Here is an 18,506-nt window from a genome sequence, read left to right on the forward strand (position 1 = left end):
GGAAAGTTGCCGAGTTTTTCTTGTCACTGCACTTTTATCTGACTTTTATTTGGCTCATTTCGAAACAAAATGCCGCAGTAGCACGGGTCAACCTAGGGCGCATAGCCCGCGACAGGAAGATCGCAGTGGTCGGTACCGGGTACAGAGCAAGAAGCACCTGTGTATGACGAGTGGGGGTTTTTAAACGGACGACACGAACAAACCGGGCAGGCTGCAGCGGCGGGAACGTTCAGGTGATGAGGCTCCGCGAGTGATTGCATAGGTCACGCCTCATGGCGGGACGTACTACGCGGTAAGCACAGCATCAAGTCATGGTAACAGTTCTTACTGCTGTACCACCACGTCGAAATGGAGCCCATAGCAAAACGAGAAACCTGGTTGGGGACGTAGGTAGGTCGTCGCGTATATCTTTTGGTGAACATGGCACAGGGAGCAACTGTCCACTTTTTTCACTAAACCTGGTTAATTATATAGAGAATCTAGGCAAAACAGCGCAAAAAAAAAAAAAGACAAGGAGAGAGAAAGATACGCCGCAGGGACTGCGCTGAACTATCAACTGGCTTTATTTTGAAAGAGCGACGGAATGTATAGCCGTCCAACCTAAGGTTTATCAGCGCATGCGTAGAAAATTTGCATGCGTAGGCTGCGGCACAAATCATCGGCGACCTTTTGTTGAATGTGCAGAAGAAGGGGTAGTCTGTCGAATTCCCTTAGCGTGCGGAAAAGTGCACGTTGGCCAAACTGCGAGATGCGTCAACGATATATGCTAAGGGAGCACGCGAACAATGTAAAGAATGCGCGGGAGGTGAAAGATGCTGAGGGCTTCCTGGAAAGCCGCTGTTTGAATTGCAAGGACTGTTTGCCAGAATTACAACACACTTCCGTCATTGGAAAATACAAATCACGGCTCTCACGTGAAATTATCGAATATGCGCAGATAAACCTTAGATTGGACGGCTATATATTTAGCCTCTTTTTCAAAATAAAACCAGTTGATAGCTCAGCACAGTCTCTGTCGTGTATCTTTCTCTCTTCTTGTCTTATTTTGCGCTGTTTTGCCTAGATTACGTATACCAACACGCCCAGTTTTACACGTTAATTATGTAGAGAAATTTGTGAGCCCTGAAGGTGGGGAGAGTTACTATAAGGAAAAATTTGAAATTTGAATTTGAATTTACACATCAACCTTTGCAAAAAACTTCGCCCTTGAAAAAAAAAATCACGCCATATCCACGGAATGAATGATGATAAGTGGGGCGAAGCTCGAGAGAGGGGGAGATCATCGGTAACCGTAACACTCCCGTGAAAGTTCGCCCATTACATCATTAAGAAAGACGTAAGACTGTGTGCGTACATTGTACAAATCAACTTTTATTTTCGGAGTCAATGCTCCCAGGCCCAGACCTGGTGAAAGACCCCGCGCCATGGAGGACTACCCCGCACCTCCACCACAATTTGTCACGTAGGATGGGACACAACGGTATTTAGGGCGAACTTGTGCCCGAACAAGACGAGAGGAAACGAGCAAAGGTCCTTGCGTCTCGTTCGATCTCCGAGAACGACTGCCTGCGTTCGTGGCGTGATCTCTTGCGTGATCTCCCCCTCGCAGTGCACGTGCGCTCGCGCCTCCGTTGGCGAACACAGACAAGCTCGCGCTCCCGGTGCCGAGTTTGCGCTGCCGGTTGCAGCCGGTTCTTGCGCGTGCAACGCGGCCCACTTTGCGACATCTCCGAAAGCATGAGGCGGTCACGTACCACGAGACACAAGGGATGGACAGACCCATGGCTTTAGGAGCTTCGCCCCTAAAAAATGCCGTGGTCCAGGATTCACAGGCGGATTGAAAGGGAAAAGGTGGTGGAGAAAAGTTCGCCCCACGTTTCTCCCAAAGCTCCAAGTGCCCTAAAGACTGCTCGCATACGTGTGTGACGTGCGAAAGCAAGTGCGTAGAGGTATACGTATACGTTCAGGTCGCACCAATGGGATTTGATGAACCGGCACTGGCCAAATACCCCTGAGTGGGTATTCCAGTATTGTGGATAGGCAAGTTGGGGTCGCAGACAAGCGGAAATTCGACGTGAATAACCCAGCTCAGCGAAATACGACGCTGATTTCTCGGAATCTATGACAACAGCTTGGTCGCGTGCCGGGACAGGTCGAGAGGGCACGCGTGCTGGCGTCGGTCCCTGCTCACACCGAAGGTGATAGCCGCGGAATGGCGGTGCAAGGTCAGACTCCGGGCTTCTCCTCCAGGGTGGAGAAGGGAGGCGGCGACAGGCGCCCCAGCAGCAGCAGGCAAAGGGTGCGAGCTGGAGCGGACGCCGCGTTGCGTGCGGCAACACAAGACGAGCCTCCTGGGCCGCGCTGCTCGCGCGCGCGACAGCCAGCGGCCTGGTCGGCGGCGGCGGCGGCGGCGGGCGCCTTCAAAGAGTCCATTGTGGGCCGCTGCTCATTCGGAACGGATCGAGGCATCGTCGGCGGCGCCCACAGAGGCGGCGGCCCGCACAAAGGCGCCGCGCGCGCGAAAGTGAGTTTTCAAAGAGCGCTGCCGATGCATCACGCGGCCCTGACAAGTGGCCGCACCGGCGGCCCAAATCGGGACGTCTTCTGCCGCCGGCCGGCCGAAGAAGAGCAGGCGCAATTGCGGGACGCATCATCGTCGCCAGCCATCCGAAACGGGTTCGGTCCCAGGTCCCCCGCGCTCGGGGCCGGCCGCTGCAGCTCCCACACCGTATTCATATCGGCTGCTGGTGTACACTGCACGCGGTGCTGTGCATGCGCGACAAGGAAGGGGGCAGCCTCTTACGTCAGGGTCCAGCAACGCGAGCGCTGTGTGAACGGAGACCAGAAGGACCGCAACGGTGGCCACACAGGAAAAGAGCATGCGTCACTTGATGGGCATATTGATCTCAGGAACCCAGCGAATGCTCCTCGATATGATTCCGCCTGCATTCAAAGCGACGCGGTGCGATGGCGCCAGTGTACTTCGCTTGGGTGGGTTCAAACAGTCAAAGAAAGGGTCGACCGAGGTTTGATTGATTGAATAAACTTTTTAATAAGCGAGCGTTGGGCGCCCATGGTGGAGCATTCACCCCTGGCTTTATTTGGCTGTCTGGCCCAGCTTCATCAAGTCTTGCTATGAGATGTCCGCGGAAGTCAGCTCAACATGCAGTTGGGACTCGTCGCAATTTACGCAAAAGCGGAGGACAGATTAAACCATTCTCCACGAACCTGTCAGTCGTTGTGTGGTGTGCGCGTATTTGCTAACAGTTTAAGCGTGGTCGCCTGAAATTTTTTTGTGAAGAGTGTACGAGCCTATTACGGAACAACCAATGAAGTTCGGGAGCAGCCTGAGTGATGCATAATCTTTGCGCAGGGGTGTTTGTTAAGCCGCCATTTTTTTTAATCATAAGCCACGGCGTCCTGCTTCTGTATTAAATGCAGACACGTTGCACTTTGCTCACAGAAAGGTTTCAGTGGCACCGAAATGTCATCGGGCTGGCCATAGGGTACACTACCCGACATTGGCGCAGTGGCAGTTTGTTACCCCTGCCGTGCGCTCTGCATGTGAAGTTTGAACTATAGCTGCTCCGTGGCTGTTGAGTGCTCGGGATGTGATGTTTTGTCGGTGGGATCTGTTCAGCAAGTGAACCGGAAAATCTCGATGAAAAGTTGCCCGAACAAATTTTGTGCAATGTTCGGCGAATCCTCCACTGTTACGTAAGCAACGTTACACAAGGCTAACAGACACCATATATGTTCAGTACGCACAAGTGTTCAGATGGAACCGCACACATTTGAAGGGCCGAGAAGAACAACTGAAAGGGAAACCACGGGCGGGAGCAAAGTTCCGACCTCATAAAATTAGGGAGAGGACAACATGAAAAGGGTGACGGCTCTTGGGATTTCAGGGCATTGATTGATGTTGAGGAAGATGGCTAGTGAATAACGTTTGAACGGATTTACGATCCATTAGGATTTTACCCGAGCATTTTTTTTTTTTGCAAGTTAAAAATTGTGTGCGCCAAGATGGTTCCAAACAACCTCACGATTGAATGGAATGCTAATGTCACAGCTATAAATGTGTAGCCGTATCCTATACCAACTTGAGAAGGAGTAAGAATTCTGGAGTGGAGTCGTGACTTGCAATAAATATACAATTGAGAAGTTTATTTTGAAGAAATATGGATGCGGTTCCTTAGTCCAGCAGCCCAAGTGATAACTTGGCAGTCTGTTTTCTCTAAACCAGCCCAGGACAGGGCCATTCTAGTCATATTCATTAATTTGCTTATCTCGGGAAGAAGAGGAGGAACTTAGGTGGGAGGGCTAGGTTGCGAGCACACTCATTGATCATATTGGCCAGGGTGTTTGATTGAGAAAAAAAAAAGCCTGACGATTACGATATTTCCTAATGGGAAATTTGTGTTCACCGCGAACTGCAGTCTTCTCGGCCAAGGCGCATAGCTGCTGTGTCTCAGGAAGTGATCGCGTGATCAGCGTATACGCACGGCCGCGCGCGCTACTCTGCCGTTATCGCGCAGCGCGTCGGCGCCGCCGAGCATGTTGTTGCAAATGGTGTTTGAACCTCCCGCGCAAATGTCACATGGTTCGTATGGGCCACGCAACGAGGACGACCGCGAGGGACCCAAAGGACCAATGAACCTGCAGCACACAGCAACGTTACTATAAAGTTTTTATAGCCACGTGCAGCAACGTTTTTTTTTTTTTTTTTTTTTTTTTTACAGGTGGCACGCAGCGGATGCTGGGCTTGTGTGCATTTTGTGAACTTGAAAGAATAAGACGCTTGCATTCATTAATGCCTGGTTTTGCGTTTCCTTTCCCGAGTGCCACTAGACTAAGACGGTGGTTTTCAGACACGTGTCTGGCGCGGGTTCGGAAACTGCCCGCCCCTCAAACTTTAGGAGGAGTGTCTCGCGAAGCCTCGGCAAACCGCCCTCCCCATAACAACTTCGCGACACTGTCCTCCTCCGTTTTCTTTCAGTTATCGGTCTTCCCATCGTTCGCACGGTTACACCGTCGTTGCCGTCGCCGCCACAGTAGTGGCCGCCAAAGTGCTGCGCACTAATTATGTGCATTCTGCATGGCATTGCTTTGGATATATTGATTGTAAGGTTTAACGCGCCGACGCAATGCAGGCGATGGGGCGCGCCACAGCGGAGGGCTCCGGATTAATTTCGACCACCTGGGGGACTTCAACGTGCGTCGAAAACTCGAACACACGGGTGTTTTTGCTTTTCGCCTAAATCAGAAAAGCGGCCGCCACGGCCGGGAATCGAACCCGCGTCCTTGTGTTCGGCAGCACAATGCCTTAGCCTTCTGTTGGATATAGGCGGTGTACACAGGTGGTGTAAGAGAAAGTGTTGGTGTGGGTTCTGCGGACAGTGATTTCTTCGTGTCTGAAAATATATAGGCTCACCAGCAAGCTTGCGCCCTTTCTTCCCAGGCTTTTGAAGACGCTTTGGGCACACCGCCCCTGGCCACAATTCACGACATCATCACCCACCATTACCCCCCCCCCCCCCTTCCAATCCCTTCAGCCCCGTTATCCCATAGAAAATAGCGAAAGCGTGATGACAGTGTCGACACAACTCAGACCGGAAAGGTTCTTTTTTTAAATTGCGTGAGAAATATTTAAACAATCCGCCTTCAGAGGTTGGCAAAAGCATAGCTGAAAGTTTGTGTAGAGTCATGTTTGAACGTCGTAGAACAAGAAGAAAGCTGGAAACAATATTGTAGGAGCCAGCCGACAGATCACGCGGCGACCCCATACGCCAGCTAGTTCGTTTCAGTTTCGATGTAATACCTGATAAACTCGGCCAAATACTTGTGCGATCTTTGTGCAGTACCGGGGGCGTATAGCCACTTTTATTTCGACTTTGACCCTCTGCGTGTTTCTGCTGCGCTAAAAAGCACGAAAATGCTGATTTTCAGTATTTTTAAGTGTCCGCAACGTCTTCCCTGGCTGCCAGTAGATGGCACCACTCGTCCACACTTGGGACGGTGCCGCAATGCGAAAAGGTGTGTGAGAGCTGGCACGAGCGGTTGGGTCGACCAACATTCGCGCGGCCTGAGAAGGACAATATGTTCTGTGACAATATGTATTAGGGGCTAAGCACCTCAGGACCTCGCTTTGTCCGGAGCTTGGCGTCCGCGTACACAGTGTTGCGCATGCGCGAGGAGCATTGTATTAGATTCGATTGCAATGGATTGGATTAAATTGAATTGTATCGGATTGGAATTGCATATACTGCAAAAACGCTGCAAAAACGCGTTGTCACTCATTTACATGCGCCAGTGGGCAATGCCACGGGTGATTGATGGTAAGAACGATCCCCAGTGCTCCGTCCACACGTCATGATTCCCTTCGTGGAGATGCGTGATTTTTTTTCTTCAACAAAGCGTGTCCCACGAAGAAACATTTTACTTGGAGGCCCGGAGCAGCAAAGTACGTGGGGAGTAAGGGAGGAGGGGCGCAAACAGCGGCTGCAACAGCCACTGTTTGCGTCATGTAATCGCTGCGATGGAAATGAGGAAGAAAAAATCGTCGTTTCACTAGCGATTTCTCAACAATTTGGGCAACTTTCAGCACACAATCAAGGGAAAGTCAAAGTCAGGCTTTCTTTTGAAAATGACTTGCTGGTTGCCTGGTGTTCCTTTAAGTGGGACGCAAGTGATGATCTGATCTCTGTTAGTGAGTGCTGGCAGGTGGTGCAAAAGGCGAGGGGGGGGAGGGGGAGGGGGGTTAAGGACTTGCTGTGTCGTTTTCCATATTTGGTGCGCTAGGCTACGAGCCAGACTTCAGCCTGAGTTACGTTCGGGCTGCATAATCGGCAATGGCTAAAGTTAAAACACAGTATACCGTAGTTATGGGGGACTTCAATGCTAAAGTAGGCAAGAATCAGGCTGGAGACAAGGCAGTTGGGAACTATGGTCTGGGCTGTAGAAATAGCAGGGGGGACCTACTAGTTGAGTTTGCAGAACGGAATAACCTACGCATAATGAATACCTGCTTCTGTAAACGGGAGAGTCGGAAGTGGACCTGGAGGAGCCCGAATGGGGAGCACAAAAGTGAAATAGACTTCATATTATGCGATAACCCTGGCGTCGTGCAGGATGTGGAAGTGCTCGGAAGGGTAAGGTGTAGTGACCACCGCATGGTAACATCTCGAATTAGGCTAGAGGTAAGGAGGGACCGCAACAAGCTAGTACGAAAGAAGCCAATAAATGAGCTAACAGTAAGACATAAAGTAGAAGAATTCAGGATCGCGCTGCAGAACCGATATTCCGCCCTTAACATGGAAGCCGAGCTTACGACACAGGAAGCCAGCGACAACCTTACACGCATTATCACGGAATGTGCAGTAGAAGTCCGGGGCACTATGGCTAGACAGGATACTGGTAAACTTTCACAGGAGACGAAAGATCTAATCAGGAAACGGCAAACCATGAGAATCTCTACCGCAGCTGACAGAATAGAACTAGCCGAGAGCTCTCGAAGTTCAATCAATAAGCGGAAGACAGCTGACATACGGAAGTATAATATGGAGAGGATCGAATACGTTGTAAAAAACGGAGGTAGCCTGAAAGCAGCGAAGAGACGTCTTGGCGTGGGGAAAAATCAGCTGTATGCACTTAAGGATAAGCAAGGCAATGTCATCACAAATAGGGATAAAATAGTCACAGTGGCCGAGGAGTTTTATAGAGATCTGTACAGTAGCCGGGACATACAGGATTATGCCGAACGAGACAGTAGTTCAGAGGAGATAGACATCCCACCAGTAACGACCGAAGAAGTAAGGAAGGCTTTGATAGAAATGAAAGGGGGCAAAGCACCTGGTGAGGATCAGATAACAGCAGACCTCTTGAAGGATGGCGGAGAAATTGTACTTGAAAAACTGGCAAACCTGTATACGCAATGCCTAATGACCGCAATGGTACCGGAATCTTGGAAGAACGCGAACACCATCCTAATCCATAAGAAAGGCGACATGATGGACTTGAAAAATTACAGGCCGATCAGCTTACTGTCAGTCGTCTACAAGGTATTTACCAAGGTAATCGCTAACCGAATCTCTGCAACCTTAGATTTCAGTCAGGGTTCCGTAAAGGTTACTCAACAATGGACCATATTCACATGATCAATCAGGTGATAGAGAAGTGCGCTGAGTATAATGAACCCCTATATTTAGCCTTCATAGATTATGAGAAAGCATTTGACTCGGTCGAAACCCTAGCAGTCATTCAGGCATTACGGAACCAGGGGGTAGATGAGCAATACGTAAGAATACTAGAGGATATCTACAATGGGTCTACAGCTACCATCATCCTCCATAGGGAGAGCAGTAAAATACCTATAAGGAAGGGTGTCAGACAAGGAGACGCAATCTCTCCAATGTTATTCACAGCATGCTTACAAAAAGTATTCAGAACGCTGGATTGGGAACAGGTGTGAGTAAGGGTTAATGGAGAATACCTCAGTAACCTCAGATTTGCTGACGACGTTGCGTTGCTAAGTAACTCGGGGGACGAATTGCAAAGCATGCTTTCTGCACTGGGCGAACAGAGTAGAACCGTGGGCCTGAAAATTAATATGCAGAAAACTAAAGTAATGATCAATAACCTCGGGACAGCACAGCAGTTTGAGATAGGTGGCGAGGCAGTGGAAGTGGTAAGCGAATATATCTACTTAGGCCAAGTTGTGACCCCAGATCCCAACCATGAGGCAGAGGCAGAGAAGAATCAGAATGGGGTGGGGTGCATATGGCAGACATTCCCAGATAATGAATAGCAGCCTACCATTGTCGCTGAAGAAGAAAGTGTATGACAGCTGCATATTACCGGTACTCACCTACGGGGCAGAAACTTGGAGGCTGGCTAAGAGGGTTCAACTTAAATTGAGAACGACTCAGCGGTGTTACGAATCGGCCTGCAACACGTGTTTTCCCGCATCAGCGACCACGTGGGAATCGACCATGTGCGCCCGCGTGTTGGTGAATCATACTTTCGTGTCTCGACATGCCGGGTCAATCACCTCGCTTTGCAACTTGCTTCCGGCAGCTGCCAGCGCCACACCCTTCAGGCACCTGCTTGACCTTCCCGGCTTAGCCGTTTCGCTATCAGCGCGATCAGAGTTGATAGCGCGACCCCGGCACCTTTCAAGGACACTCTCCCGCCTCTCTCGGACGCCACAAGGGGCGAAGATGACTCGCGATCTTGGAAAGACTGTGCGTGTGTGTGTCTATGATTTCGTGGCGTGTTACTCTTGGGGGCGTTTTTTTTTGGGTATAAAAGAAGCAGCACAAACGCTGATATTCATTCCTGTCGGAGCAGCGAATCCATGCGGTCGCTCTGCTCGTGTCCTGTATTGTAACCTCGCCCGTCAGGGCATTGTATGTTTTTTTTGGCTTCGGCTCACCTCTCGCTATGAAGTAAACAGTTACGTTCGCCTATCAGCTCTGGACGTCTTCCCGGCTGCAGTCGCCCCTGACACGGTCGCAGCAACTGGTTGGCAGCGGTCGGATGACAACTTCGTGACACCTGGAGCCAGCGGTGCGAGCCCCAACACCACGGACGTCATGGCGGCTTCGGACTTCGCAGAATTCACGGCGGTCAAGGGTGAGTGCGGGACTTTTCTTCACTGAGTTTTACCAGGCTTCTGAGGATAGCTGGTAGGGCGTCTGTTTTTGTCGCGTGGGTTATTCGCGCAAAACATTTTTTTGGAACAGTGGGAAAGCAGTACTCTAGACCGGCCATGAATTTGAAAGCGTTGAAAAAAACCGCAGTTGTTGGAACTTGCAAAAGAGTTGCGCTTGGATGTTACAGACGCGCTGAGAAAGCCAGAGCTGATAGAGGCTATACTCGCTGTTGGGGCTGACGATGACGAGCTGTCAGATTGCATTGAGCTTATCAATGACAGGGAGGCCGCTAAGCGCCAGCGTGAAGAACGCGAGGAGAAGGAACGGGAGCGACAGCATGAGCTAGAAATGAAGCGTCTAGACGTCGAGGCGTCTCGACCTAGACGTCAGAGTGGCAGCAGCGTGCAGTCTGCGGCGACTGAGCGACCTACGTTGCGAATGTGTGACCTAATGCGACCCTACAAGGTAGGAGAAGACATCGGTCTTTTTTTGGTCAACTTCGAGCGTACGTGTGAGAGGGCCCAGTTTAGCCGAGACTCATGGCCGCAAAAGCTGCTTACACTTTTGCCAGGTGAGGCATCCGACGTGATGGCCCGCTTGCCAAAGGAGGAGGCGGAGGACTACCAAAAAGTCAAGTCGAGCCTCCTGCGTAAGTACAGGCTGTCAGCAGAGGCGTTTCGCCAGAAGTTCCGTGAAGCCGAGAAAGCTAGGGGCGAGTCGTACTCGGAGTTCGCCTACAAGCTGAAGGCAAATATGGAAGAGTGGCTCAAAGAGGCAGAGGCTTTCGGAGAGCACGACAAGGTAGTTGAGTGCTTCGGTCTTGAGCAGTTTTACCGCCGTCTACCAGAGAACCTGAGACTGTGGGTGCAAGATAGCCAGGGGTAAAAACTGTGGATCAGGCAGCTCAGCTAGCCGACGAGTTTGTCGCACGTCGAGGTGCGCAGGGGCCGAAAGACTGCCAAAAAGAGTTCAGGCCGAGGCCTGATAAGTCAGGGCCGAAAGGCAGAGCTTCCCGGGAAGACGGTGGAGCAAGGGATGTCGTTCTCGTGGATAGAGAAACTGGCCACGATAATGAAGAGAGAGCAGCAGACGCTGAGGAGCAACGCAGAAGGAAAGCTTTTGAAGCGCGCAGACAGGCTGCATGTTACAACTGCGGCGAGACGGGACATTTTGCTGCCAGTTGTAAGAAGGGAAAACTAGTCTTTCACGTACTAGATCAGAGTGAGGACAGCAGGCAGTTTCTCGAGCCGTACGTACGGGAGCTAGTCGTCAATGGTAAACCGTGCCGAGTTCTTCGTGACTCCGCGGCGACGGTAGACATGGTCCACCCTTCGTACGTTGAACCGGATCAGCTAACAGGGAAGTGTGTTTGGGTGAAGCCAGCCGTAGGTGCACGAAACGTTCGTCTGCCGATTGCTAAGGTCAGCATCGGAGGTCCGTTTGGTGAACTTGTGACGCAGGCAGCAGTATCCCCACAACTTCTGCCGGAGTACAGGTACCTATTCTCGAACAGGTCAGATCAGCTGTTAAGGGAAAAGGGGTACAATTTCGAGAAACTGCCGAGGAAAGAACCAGCGGGGCTCGCTGCGAAGAGCTCGAGCAACGAAAGGGTCGCCACCTCTGTGAGGAATGGCGAAACTCAGACAGAAAGCGATGATTGGGCATTTCCAGAGGCTCGCGACGGAGGGCAGCGTAAGTACACTGTGTAAGGCCCCTACGGTGAGCGGAGATGTTTCGTCGCCATGTTCAAAGTGCGCTAGATCACGGGAACCCTTGAAAACGGTTGTCGACCCGAACGCGCGCAGTTCGCGGGCAACTGAGCCGTCTTTTGAGACAGGGCAGCCTAGGTGTAGTGTGGTTCTGGCAGGAAGGAAGGAAAACGGAAACACGCTTCGGTCTTCGCGTGCCGAGGTTGTCGCTGAAAGCGCGAGGGACGACGAGGTAGTGACTGTTGGGAACTGCAAGGTGTCTAATGGGCTCGTCATGCCCGTTTCACTCCTAGCTGATGCTCCCGTCGTTAGGACAACATCAGCTGAGCTAGTTGAGGTTCCGGTGTCGCCTGTGGCTGAACCGAAGTCTGGAACCGACCAACCTAGAGGAGTGAACGTAAACGCGTTCCGAGGTTCGTTTGCCAAACGCGTTCGTAAAAAGGCGAGCAACAAAGAGGTAGCAAAAACTTCAGCGCGTAATTGTGGCGCGTGTTTCAGTGCGAGCAAAGCTGTGAGCTCGCATCGCGTCGAGGGAACGCCGCCTTAGAAGCAGTGCGCGCCTAACGTATGAACGGGGGAAAATCCCGCTCGATCCTCCGCGCGCTCAGCCTTTTTCGAACAAGGCGACCGGTGTCATTTCACGCGGTCACAGCAGCGTTGAGAGAACGGCTGCAACTAAAGTGCGATACAGAAAGGGAAAAGCTCAAGGCATTGACGAGAGCTCAAATCGCAGCTCTCGGTGCGAGAAATGGCCTGTTGACGCCTGACTTTCTCACATTTCTTTGTTTTTCCTGAAGCAGGTTTCGCCCTTTATGATTACGTTTTTTTTGTGTGTGTGGGACATTTCCAATCTCGCGAAATGTCACCTTTCAGGTTTGTGCACTTGTCTAAAGTACTGCTGGGCAAAAAAATAACTAGTGTAGATAGTTATGAGCGTATTTTTTCGCAACTAAAAGCCTGGTACATCTTCAGTGTGGATTTGTCTTCGCACTTGCCGGTGATGCGGTTGTGTCTTCCTGTGTTGTTCTGTTGCTTGCCTGTCCAAGCCAGAGACGTTCTTGGGGAGCCACTACTCGTCCAGTGATCGGCCCTGTGAAGCTCCAGCACGGTGTCGTACAGCCCCGGCCTGGAGTCGAGCGTCTGCTGAGCACTTCACTGCGAAAGCATCCCTCCGGACAACGGTTGCAGACCCTTATCCATCGGGATCTCGGACCCCCGGCGGAGAAGCTGTTACGAATCGGCCTGCAACACGTGTTTTCCCGCATCAGCGACCACGTGGGAATCGACCATGTGCGCCCGCGTGTTGGTGAATCATACTTTCTTGTCTCGACATGCCGGGTCAATCACCTCGCTTTGCAACTTGCTTCCGGCAGCTGCCAGCGCCACACCCTTCAGGCACCTGCTTGACCTTCCCGGCTTAGCCGTTTCGCTATCAGCGCGATCAGAGTTGATAGCGCGACCCCGGCACCTTTCAAGGACACTCTCCCGCCTCTCTCGGACGCCACAAGGGGCGAAGATGACTCGCGATCTTGGAAAGACTGTGCGTGTGTGTGTCTATGATTTCGTGGCGTGTTACTCTTGGGGGCGTTTTTTTGGGTATAAAAGAAGCAGCACAAACGCTGATATTCATTCCTGTCGGAGCAGCGAATCCATGCGGTCGCTCTGCTCGTGTCCTGTATTGTAACCTCGCCCGTCAGGGCATTGTATGTTTTTTTTGGCTTCGGCTCACCTCTCGCTATGAAGTAAACAGTTACGTTACCCTACTGCTCTGGACTTCTTCACGGCTGCAACACCGGCTGGCCGCTCGCTTCCTACACGCTACCCATCGTATGTTGGAGGCCACGGAGAAAGGATCGGGTGCCCCCGCCCGGTCGCAACAGCGGGCAATGGAGCGGAAAATGCTAGGTGTAACATTAAGGGACAAGAAGAGAGCGGAGTGGGTCAGGGAGCAAACTGGTGTTAAAGACATATTGGTAGAAATTAAGAAAAAGAAATGGACGTGGGCAGGGCATGTAATGCGAAGGCAAGATAACCGCTGGTCGTTAAGGGTAACAGAGTGGATCCCTAGAGAAGGCAAGCGCTGCAGGGGGCGGCAGAAAATTAGATGGGCAGATGAGATCAAGAAGTTTGCGGGGATAAATTGGTCACGGTTGGCACAGGACCGAGGTAATTGGAGAAGACTGGGAGAGGCCTTTGCCCTGCAGTGGGCGTAGATAGGCTGGTTATGATGATGATGATGATTCTAGGACAAATTCCGAACTTTAACTTGCTGGGTGAGAAAGAGGTTTACTGCTATAGTTTAGGGAATGGTGATGCTAAGATGCTAAGGTTACGAGTGCTTTGCGGATTCACATAACCTTAGGTTAGTCTAAGGTTAATAGCATAGGTGATTCTCAAGGTAAGTAGCGCACGAATTAGTCGGGTAAGTTCCTATTCCCTCATTTCTCGGTGTCCGCTAAAGATGCACCGAAGCGTATGGGAGACTTGATTAAAGGCTTCGGTGAGATGAGCGATTGTTTTGTTGCTGCGAGCGTTGGCCTCAGTGAACTCGAGACGAAGTGCCAAATTTAAGGGTGACAGGCCTCTGCCTGTTTCAGGAAGCAGAATATGCAAATCAAAAATAAAATTGTTCCCAAGTTGTTTTTACGTTTTGAAAACCAGGGAATAGCCCACAAGGAACTTGTGCTCGCAGAATAAGCTGTTAATTGAACATCTTACCAGGGTCCAGGGAGGTCCTTGAAGGCCTCGAAAGGCGTGCCACTCACTTAGGAAACCAAAATCATTCCTGTGGTTTTCATCATATTGCCGGCTTCACTGTTGTGTCCTTCCCGGGCCAATTATCTATTCCTTCGTTTGCAGAAGACTGTGCCACACCCAGATAAAAGCTCCGGTATACTCACACTCCTTACTCCCAACCTTCCCCACGCCGAGCAAACATGATGTGGGTGCGCAGAGTGCAGCGGGTACATTTTTCACAGGGACGAAGAACCCAGAAGGTGACAGGGTTAAAAATCCCGGGCAGCGTTTATCGTCCGTGTGATGAAGATAATGCATGCTAATCGCAGGCTTAACGATAACACGGGAGCGAGGCATTAAAGAGCACCGCATAGATCACGTTGGCTTTCCGCTACCGACGCAACCAAGCGCCGAGTGTGTGGGCCCTGGCTCCTGTCACCGTGAGACAACCACGCGCCACGCGGGCTTCTTTTGAAGAGACCTCCCCTTTCCCTTATCCTCGGACTTCCCGCGAGACTTCGCCACTGGTGGCGCTGGGGCCGGTTAGGGAAGCGGTATAAATACTTGGGTATCTGGCTATAAATTACAGAAAATGCTGCCTAAATGTCCGTGAAGAACGCCTCAAACTAAAATGGCGAAAGGCAGCGATAATGAAAAATCCAGCACTCTGGGGTATATAAGTTAGAGGTAGTACTTTGAGAGACTTTGAGTACTTTGATAGATGTAGTACTTTGGTTAAGGTAGTAATATGTGCTCACGTTTTCGAATGACGTACTATGCGTAAATTCAGTCATCATGTCGGTACTGGAAGTTATTCAGAAGGCAATCGGCCGGTTAGCACTGAGAGCTCACAGCAAGACAACGAATGACGAAGTGTTGTGTAATACCGGCTGGGCTTCAATTGAAGCCAGGGAAGCGCAAAGCAAAATACGTTAGAGGCCTACAAATTTAGATGTAAGTGGGAAACTATAGAATACACGGATACCTGCGCCTTAGAAGTGTCACTGCCATATAAGAGGCCGTAAAGCAGGCGATTGACTATAAAATTACGGAGGCAAACGGCCAATCTGAGGCAGTTATAAAGAAAGTGAAGGAAACAGATAAACGCTTATGTTGGCGGAAAGGATAGAAAAGAAAGGATCACTGGGAGTCTATGAAGAACGAAATTAATAAATTACAAACGAGAACTTTTACGATAACACTTAAGGGAAGCTCGAATTGGCTTGAGGACAAGAACCTATATGAGCAAATATTTGCCCCAGGATGAGGCATGTGTAGGCTGTGGAAGAGATAACGGAACAATCAACTACATATAATAGAATGCCAGACTATCCAGCCGGCTAGAAGTGTGGGGGAGCACTTTCTTTGGAGGATGGAGGAGGGGGGGGGGGGGTGTTCACTGGGCTTCCCCGTTGGGGGAAGCATTGACTGGTCTGCACTGGATATTGGGGAAAAAAACGATTAGAGCATTGGCGAAAAAAAGCAGGGAAGGAGTCGATCAAGGGTTGATTGATTGTGGGCTTTAACGCACCGACGCTACACGGGCGATGAGGCGCGCCGTAGTGGATGGCTCCGGATTAATTTTGACCACCTGGGGGTCTTTAATGTGCGCCGAAATCTCTAACACACGGGCGTTCTCGCTTTTCGCCTCCATCAAAAAAGCAGACGCCGCGGCAGCATCATCACAGCCAGAAATAGCATCAGGGCAAAACGAAATCGAAATGCAAGTCGAAGGTTAGGGAAATATAAGCTGGAATAGGAAATTGGCCTACATAGGCGAGATGGTGCATGCCGTCACTGCTATCTAAAGGAGAGGCCAGTATACCCATCACCATCCCCATCATCAACAACTCAATAAAATGTTTTTCACTCACTCACTCAATAACAACCACAATAGATCGGTTGACGACGGACCTGTGTGGTAGTAGCAAGCTTTGTCCTACCACTTCGAAAGCATTCGTTTGATGCTGCAGGTGTAGCCGAACCACACAATTGTATCGGCTAAATACAGGGCTCCGCCAAAAAGCTAGCTTTGGCCGCACAGTGGGGGTCGAAGACGGAATCTTCGCATGAGATGGACTGGCTCATTATGGAATTGTTAAGCCAAGTTTCAGTCAAACATATGATGTATTCAGAGTCGTAATTATCCCTAAAGAACTTCTCTTTTCGTTCGAAGTCGTCTGACATTTTGGTAATACAGCCCTACTTTCCTTGATCCACCCTGAGGCTTTTGGGGGGATATCAGGCTGTTCGAAATGACTTGAAGGTGACAAACGTCCGTAAAAGGGCGGAACGCTCAGCCAATGCCACACGTCAGACTTGTTAACGATCCCAAGAAGTTTCCTGTCCAGGGCAACGTCGAAAGAGCTGTGCGTGCGGTATTTGTGGTTTTTAGTCTGGTGCATGTTACTGTCTTGTCACCTATGAACTCCGTCAGAAACTCTCGCATGTCAGACGCACTAGTATTAGGAGCGAGGCGAGAAACGAAAAGGCCGTTGCGGCCGGTTCTTTAGGCACGACTTTGAGTAAACAATTCTTCGCCGTACCAATTGTAGCCGGCGGTCTTCGGGACTGGCTCACCAGTTTACTGGAGGGTCGCAGCGTTCTCCTTGGTCGCTCCTGGTAGGCGCTGACACTCGGAAGGCTCGGTCCTGAAGCGAGGACGTCAGCGAAATCCTGCGGCGGTGCATGGTCGACAAGGCGCAAGGGAGGAAAATCCGTCGAGCCCACCACACACTCCCGCAAGTCACGTATTGCTACGCGCAAAGACACGTTTTCCACTCCCAGTTGTCTTAATTCAGATGCGACAGCGCCTATCTGAGATGCCATCGCCTGCACCAGCGCGATAACACTCGCAGTATATTCGGAAGCACTTTCGCAGGCAAGGCTCACCAGCTCGGAAGAGAGCGCCGATAGCTCGGTGGGCGTGTCTCCGGTGCCATTTGCAGAAGCGAGCAGCACACCAGACGGATCCGATCGCCTCAGACACTTCAAGCATTTGTGGCTGCTTGTCCCGGTCTGCATTAGGAAGTTGTATTCCGCAGCCTGGATGTTGAAGCACTTGCAGTGGAACAGCTGTGTGCAGCATCAGAGTCCTTCAATGCCTTTCTGGTCATGAAACTTCGCCATCACGCTATGGGAGAGCTTCGTACGCTGCCGCGCCGCAGCGCTGGTGTTGATCGGAGGGCAGCCGGGGGCGTGGTCAGAGCGCGTTTGGCAGGGAACGGACCACGGAGTAAGATACAACAGACGCTCGCTGCCTTATCAGCAGTGCGCTTTCGCTTTACGTGTCGTGGGCAGCTCAAATGGACTTGTCATTTTGTGAGTGGCGAAAAAATGTGGTGCCAACGAGCATGCTGCTACTGCGTTCCTGCCTGCCGGTCTGGCTACAGAGCAGCGGCTTGGCAGCGGCGGCCGCCCGATGCCCTCCGATCTGCGGTGGCGCCCTTTGTCCCCGTACGAAACTTGGCTGGGAGTTTCATGACCAGAGAAGCATTGAAGGACTCTGGCAGCATGAAAGAGTAAAGAAATCGGGGTTTCTTCACTAACTGCGAATCAGTCTCGGGAATGTGCACCTGCTTCCGTGGCTTTTATGTGAAAGGAACGGGTGGCTGGGGTGGTTTTGGGAACAAGATTTTTGACAGGGATAATATTTAGTGGGAGGGGGCGTTTGTATACCATGAATGTGTAGCTCGATGTGGCGGCCGCTAAGACAACCGGTATACCGGAAAAAGTTCCGCTAATCTTTTCAAAACACTTGGCTGGATATGGAGTGACATGTTAAGTTGCAAACAATGCGACCACATAATCGAGGCCCAAATCACGAGTAAATCACGTGGCTAAAAATTGAGGGAGGGCAGAACTCCGAGACACGTGATCGCGAACAATGGCGGGGCAAGGTGTGTTTTTCCCAATTGGGACCACAAGTCAGAAAAGCTCTAGACAAGTTATTACAGAGTTTTAGCACCCGTATTCGCCACGAGATCGACATGTACAGTTGGCGGCAGCGTCGCGCTTCTAGTGTGGATGCTCCGCTGAGCGGCCCGGGAGAGTGCACACTGTGGGCGCGATTCGTGCCTTTCTCGCGCCGTATGTGCGCGCGAAAGGCGCTGACAAGAGTGGAATGCCGTAGTTCGGTTCCTCAACGCTCAATTTATAACATGGAAGCGGCAATAAGCTTTTAATAGTACGCCAAAAAAGCGGCGACCCATCGGGAATCTCAGAACGGCCGCAATAATGACAATGAACTTGTACGCCGTGGCTCGTAGCAAGCTCGATCTTTGCAGACTATATGGCTTCTAGCCTTCAATAAAGTCATAAATAGAAACAGATCAGGAAGCCCCTATCTCTGGAAATCAGTTTACAACAGCAGTTTCAATCACTTTGACTGGTAGCATGACACATTCTT

At 51.0% G+C, this 18,506-nt stretch overlaps 1 protein-coding gene across 8 annotated transcripts in view; it reads right to left on the reverse strand.

Annotated features, from left to right (window-relative positions):
* LOC144144530 (uncharacterized) overlaps nt 1-18,506 on the reverse strand; it is a 321,359-nt gene that overhangs the window by 181,339 nt on the left and 121,514 nt on the right. Inside the window, exon 1 of one of the 8 annotated variants that reach the window (XM_077676020.1) lies at nt 16,679-17,276. The exons of 5 other annotated variants lie outside the window; for them this stretch is intronic. In XM_077676020.1, the coding sequence (XP_077532146.1) occupies nt 16,679-17,122 (444 nt within the window). In that variant the 5' untranslated portion in view covers nt 17,123-17,276. Of the gene's footprint in view, nt 1-16,644; nt 17,277-18,506 lie in introns of those variants that run through there. 2 more of the 8 variants (XM_077676019.1, XM_077676026.1) reach the window with 2 other exon arrangements.

The sequence above is a fragment of the Haemaphysalis longicornis genome, unplaced genomic scaffold (genome assembly GCF_048455015.1).
Source record: "Haemaphysalis longicornis isolate Haplotype H1 unplaced genomic scaffold, Haemaphysalis longicornis Haplotype H1 scaffold_7, whole genome shotgun sequence".
Classification (NCBI taxonomy): Eukaryota; Metazoa; Arthropoda; class Arachnida; order Ixodida; family Ixodidae; genus Haemaphysalis; species Haemaphysalis longicornis.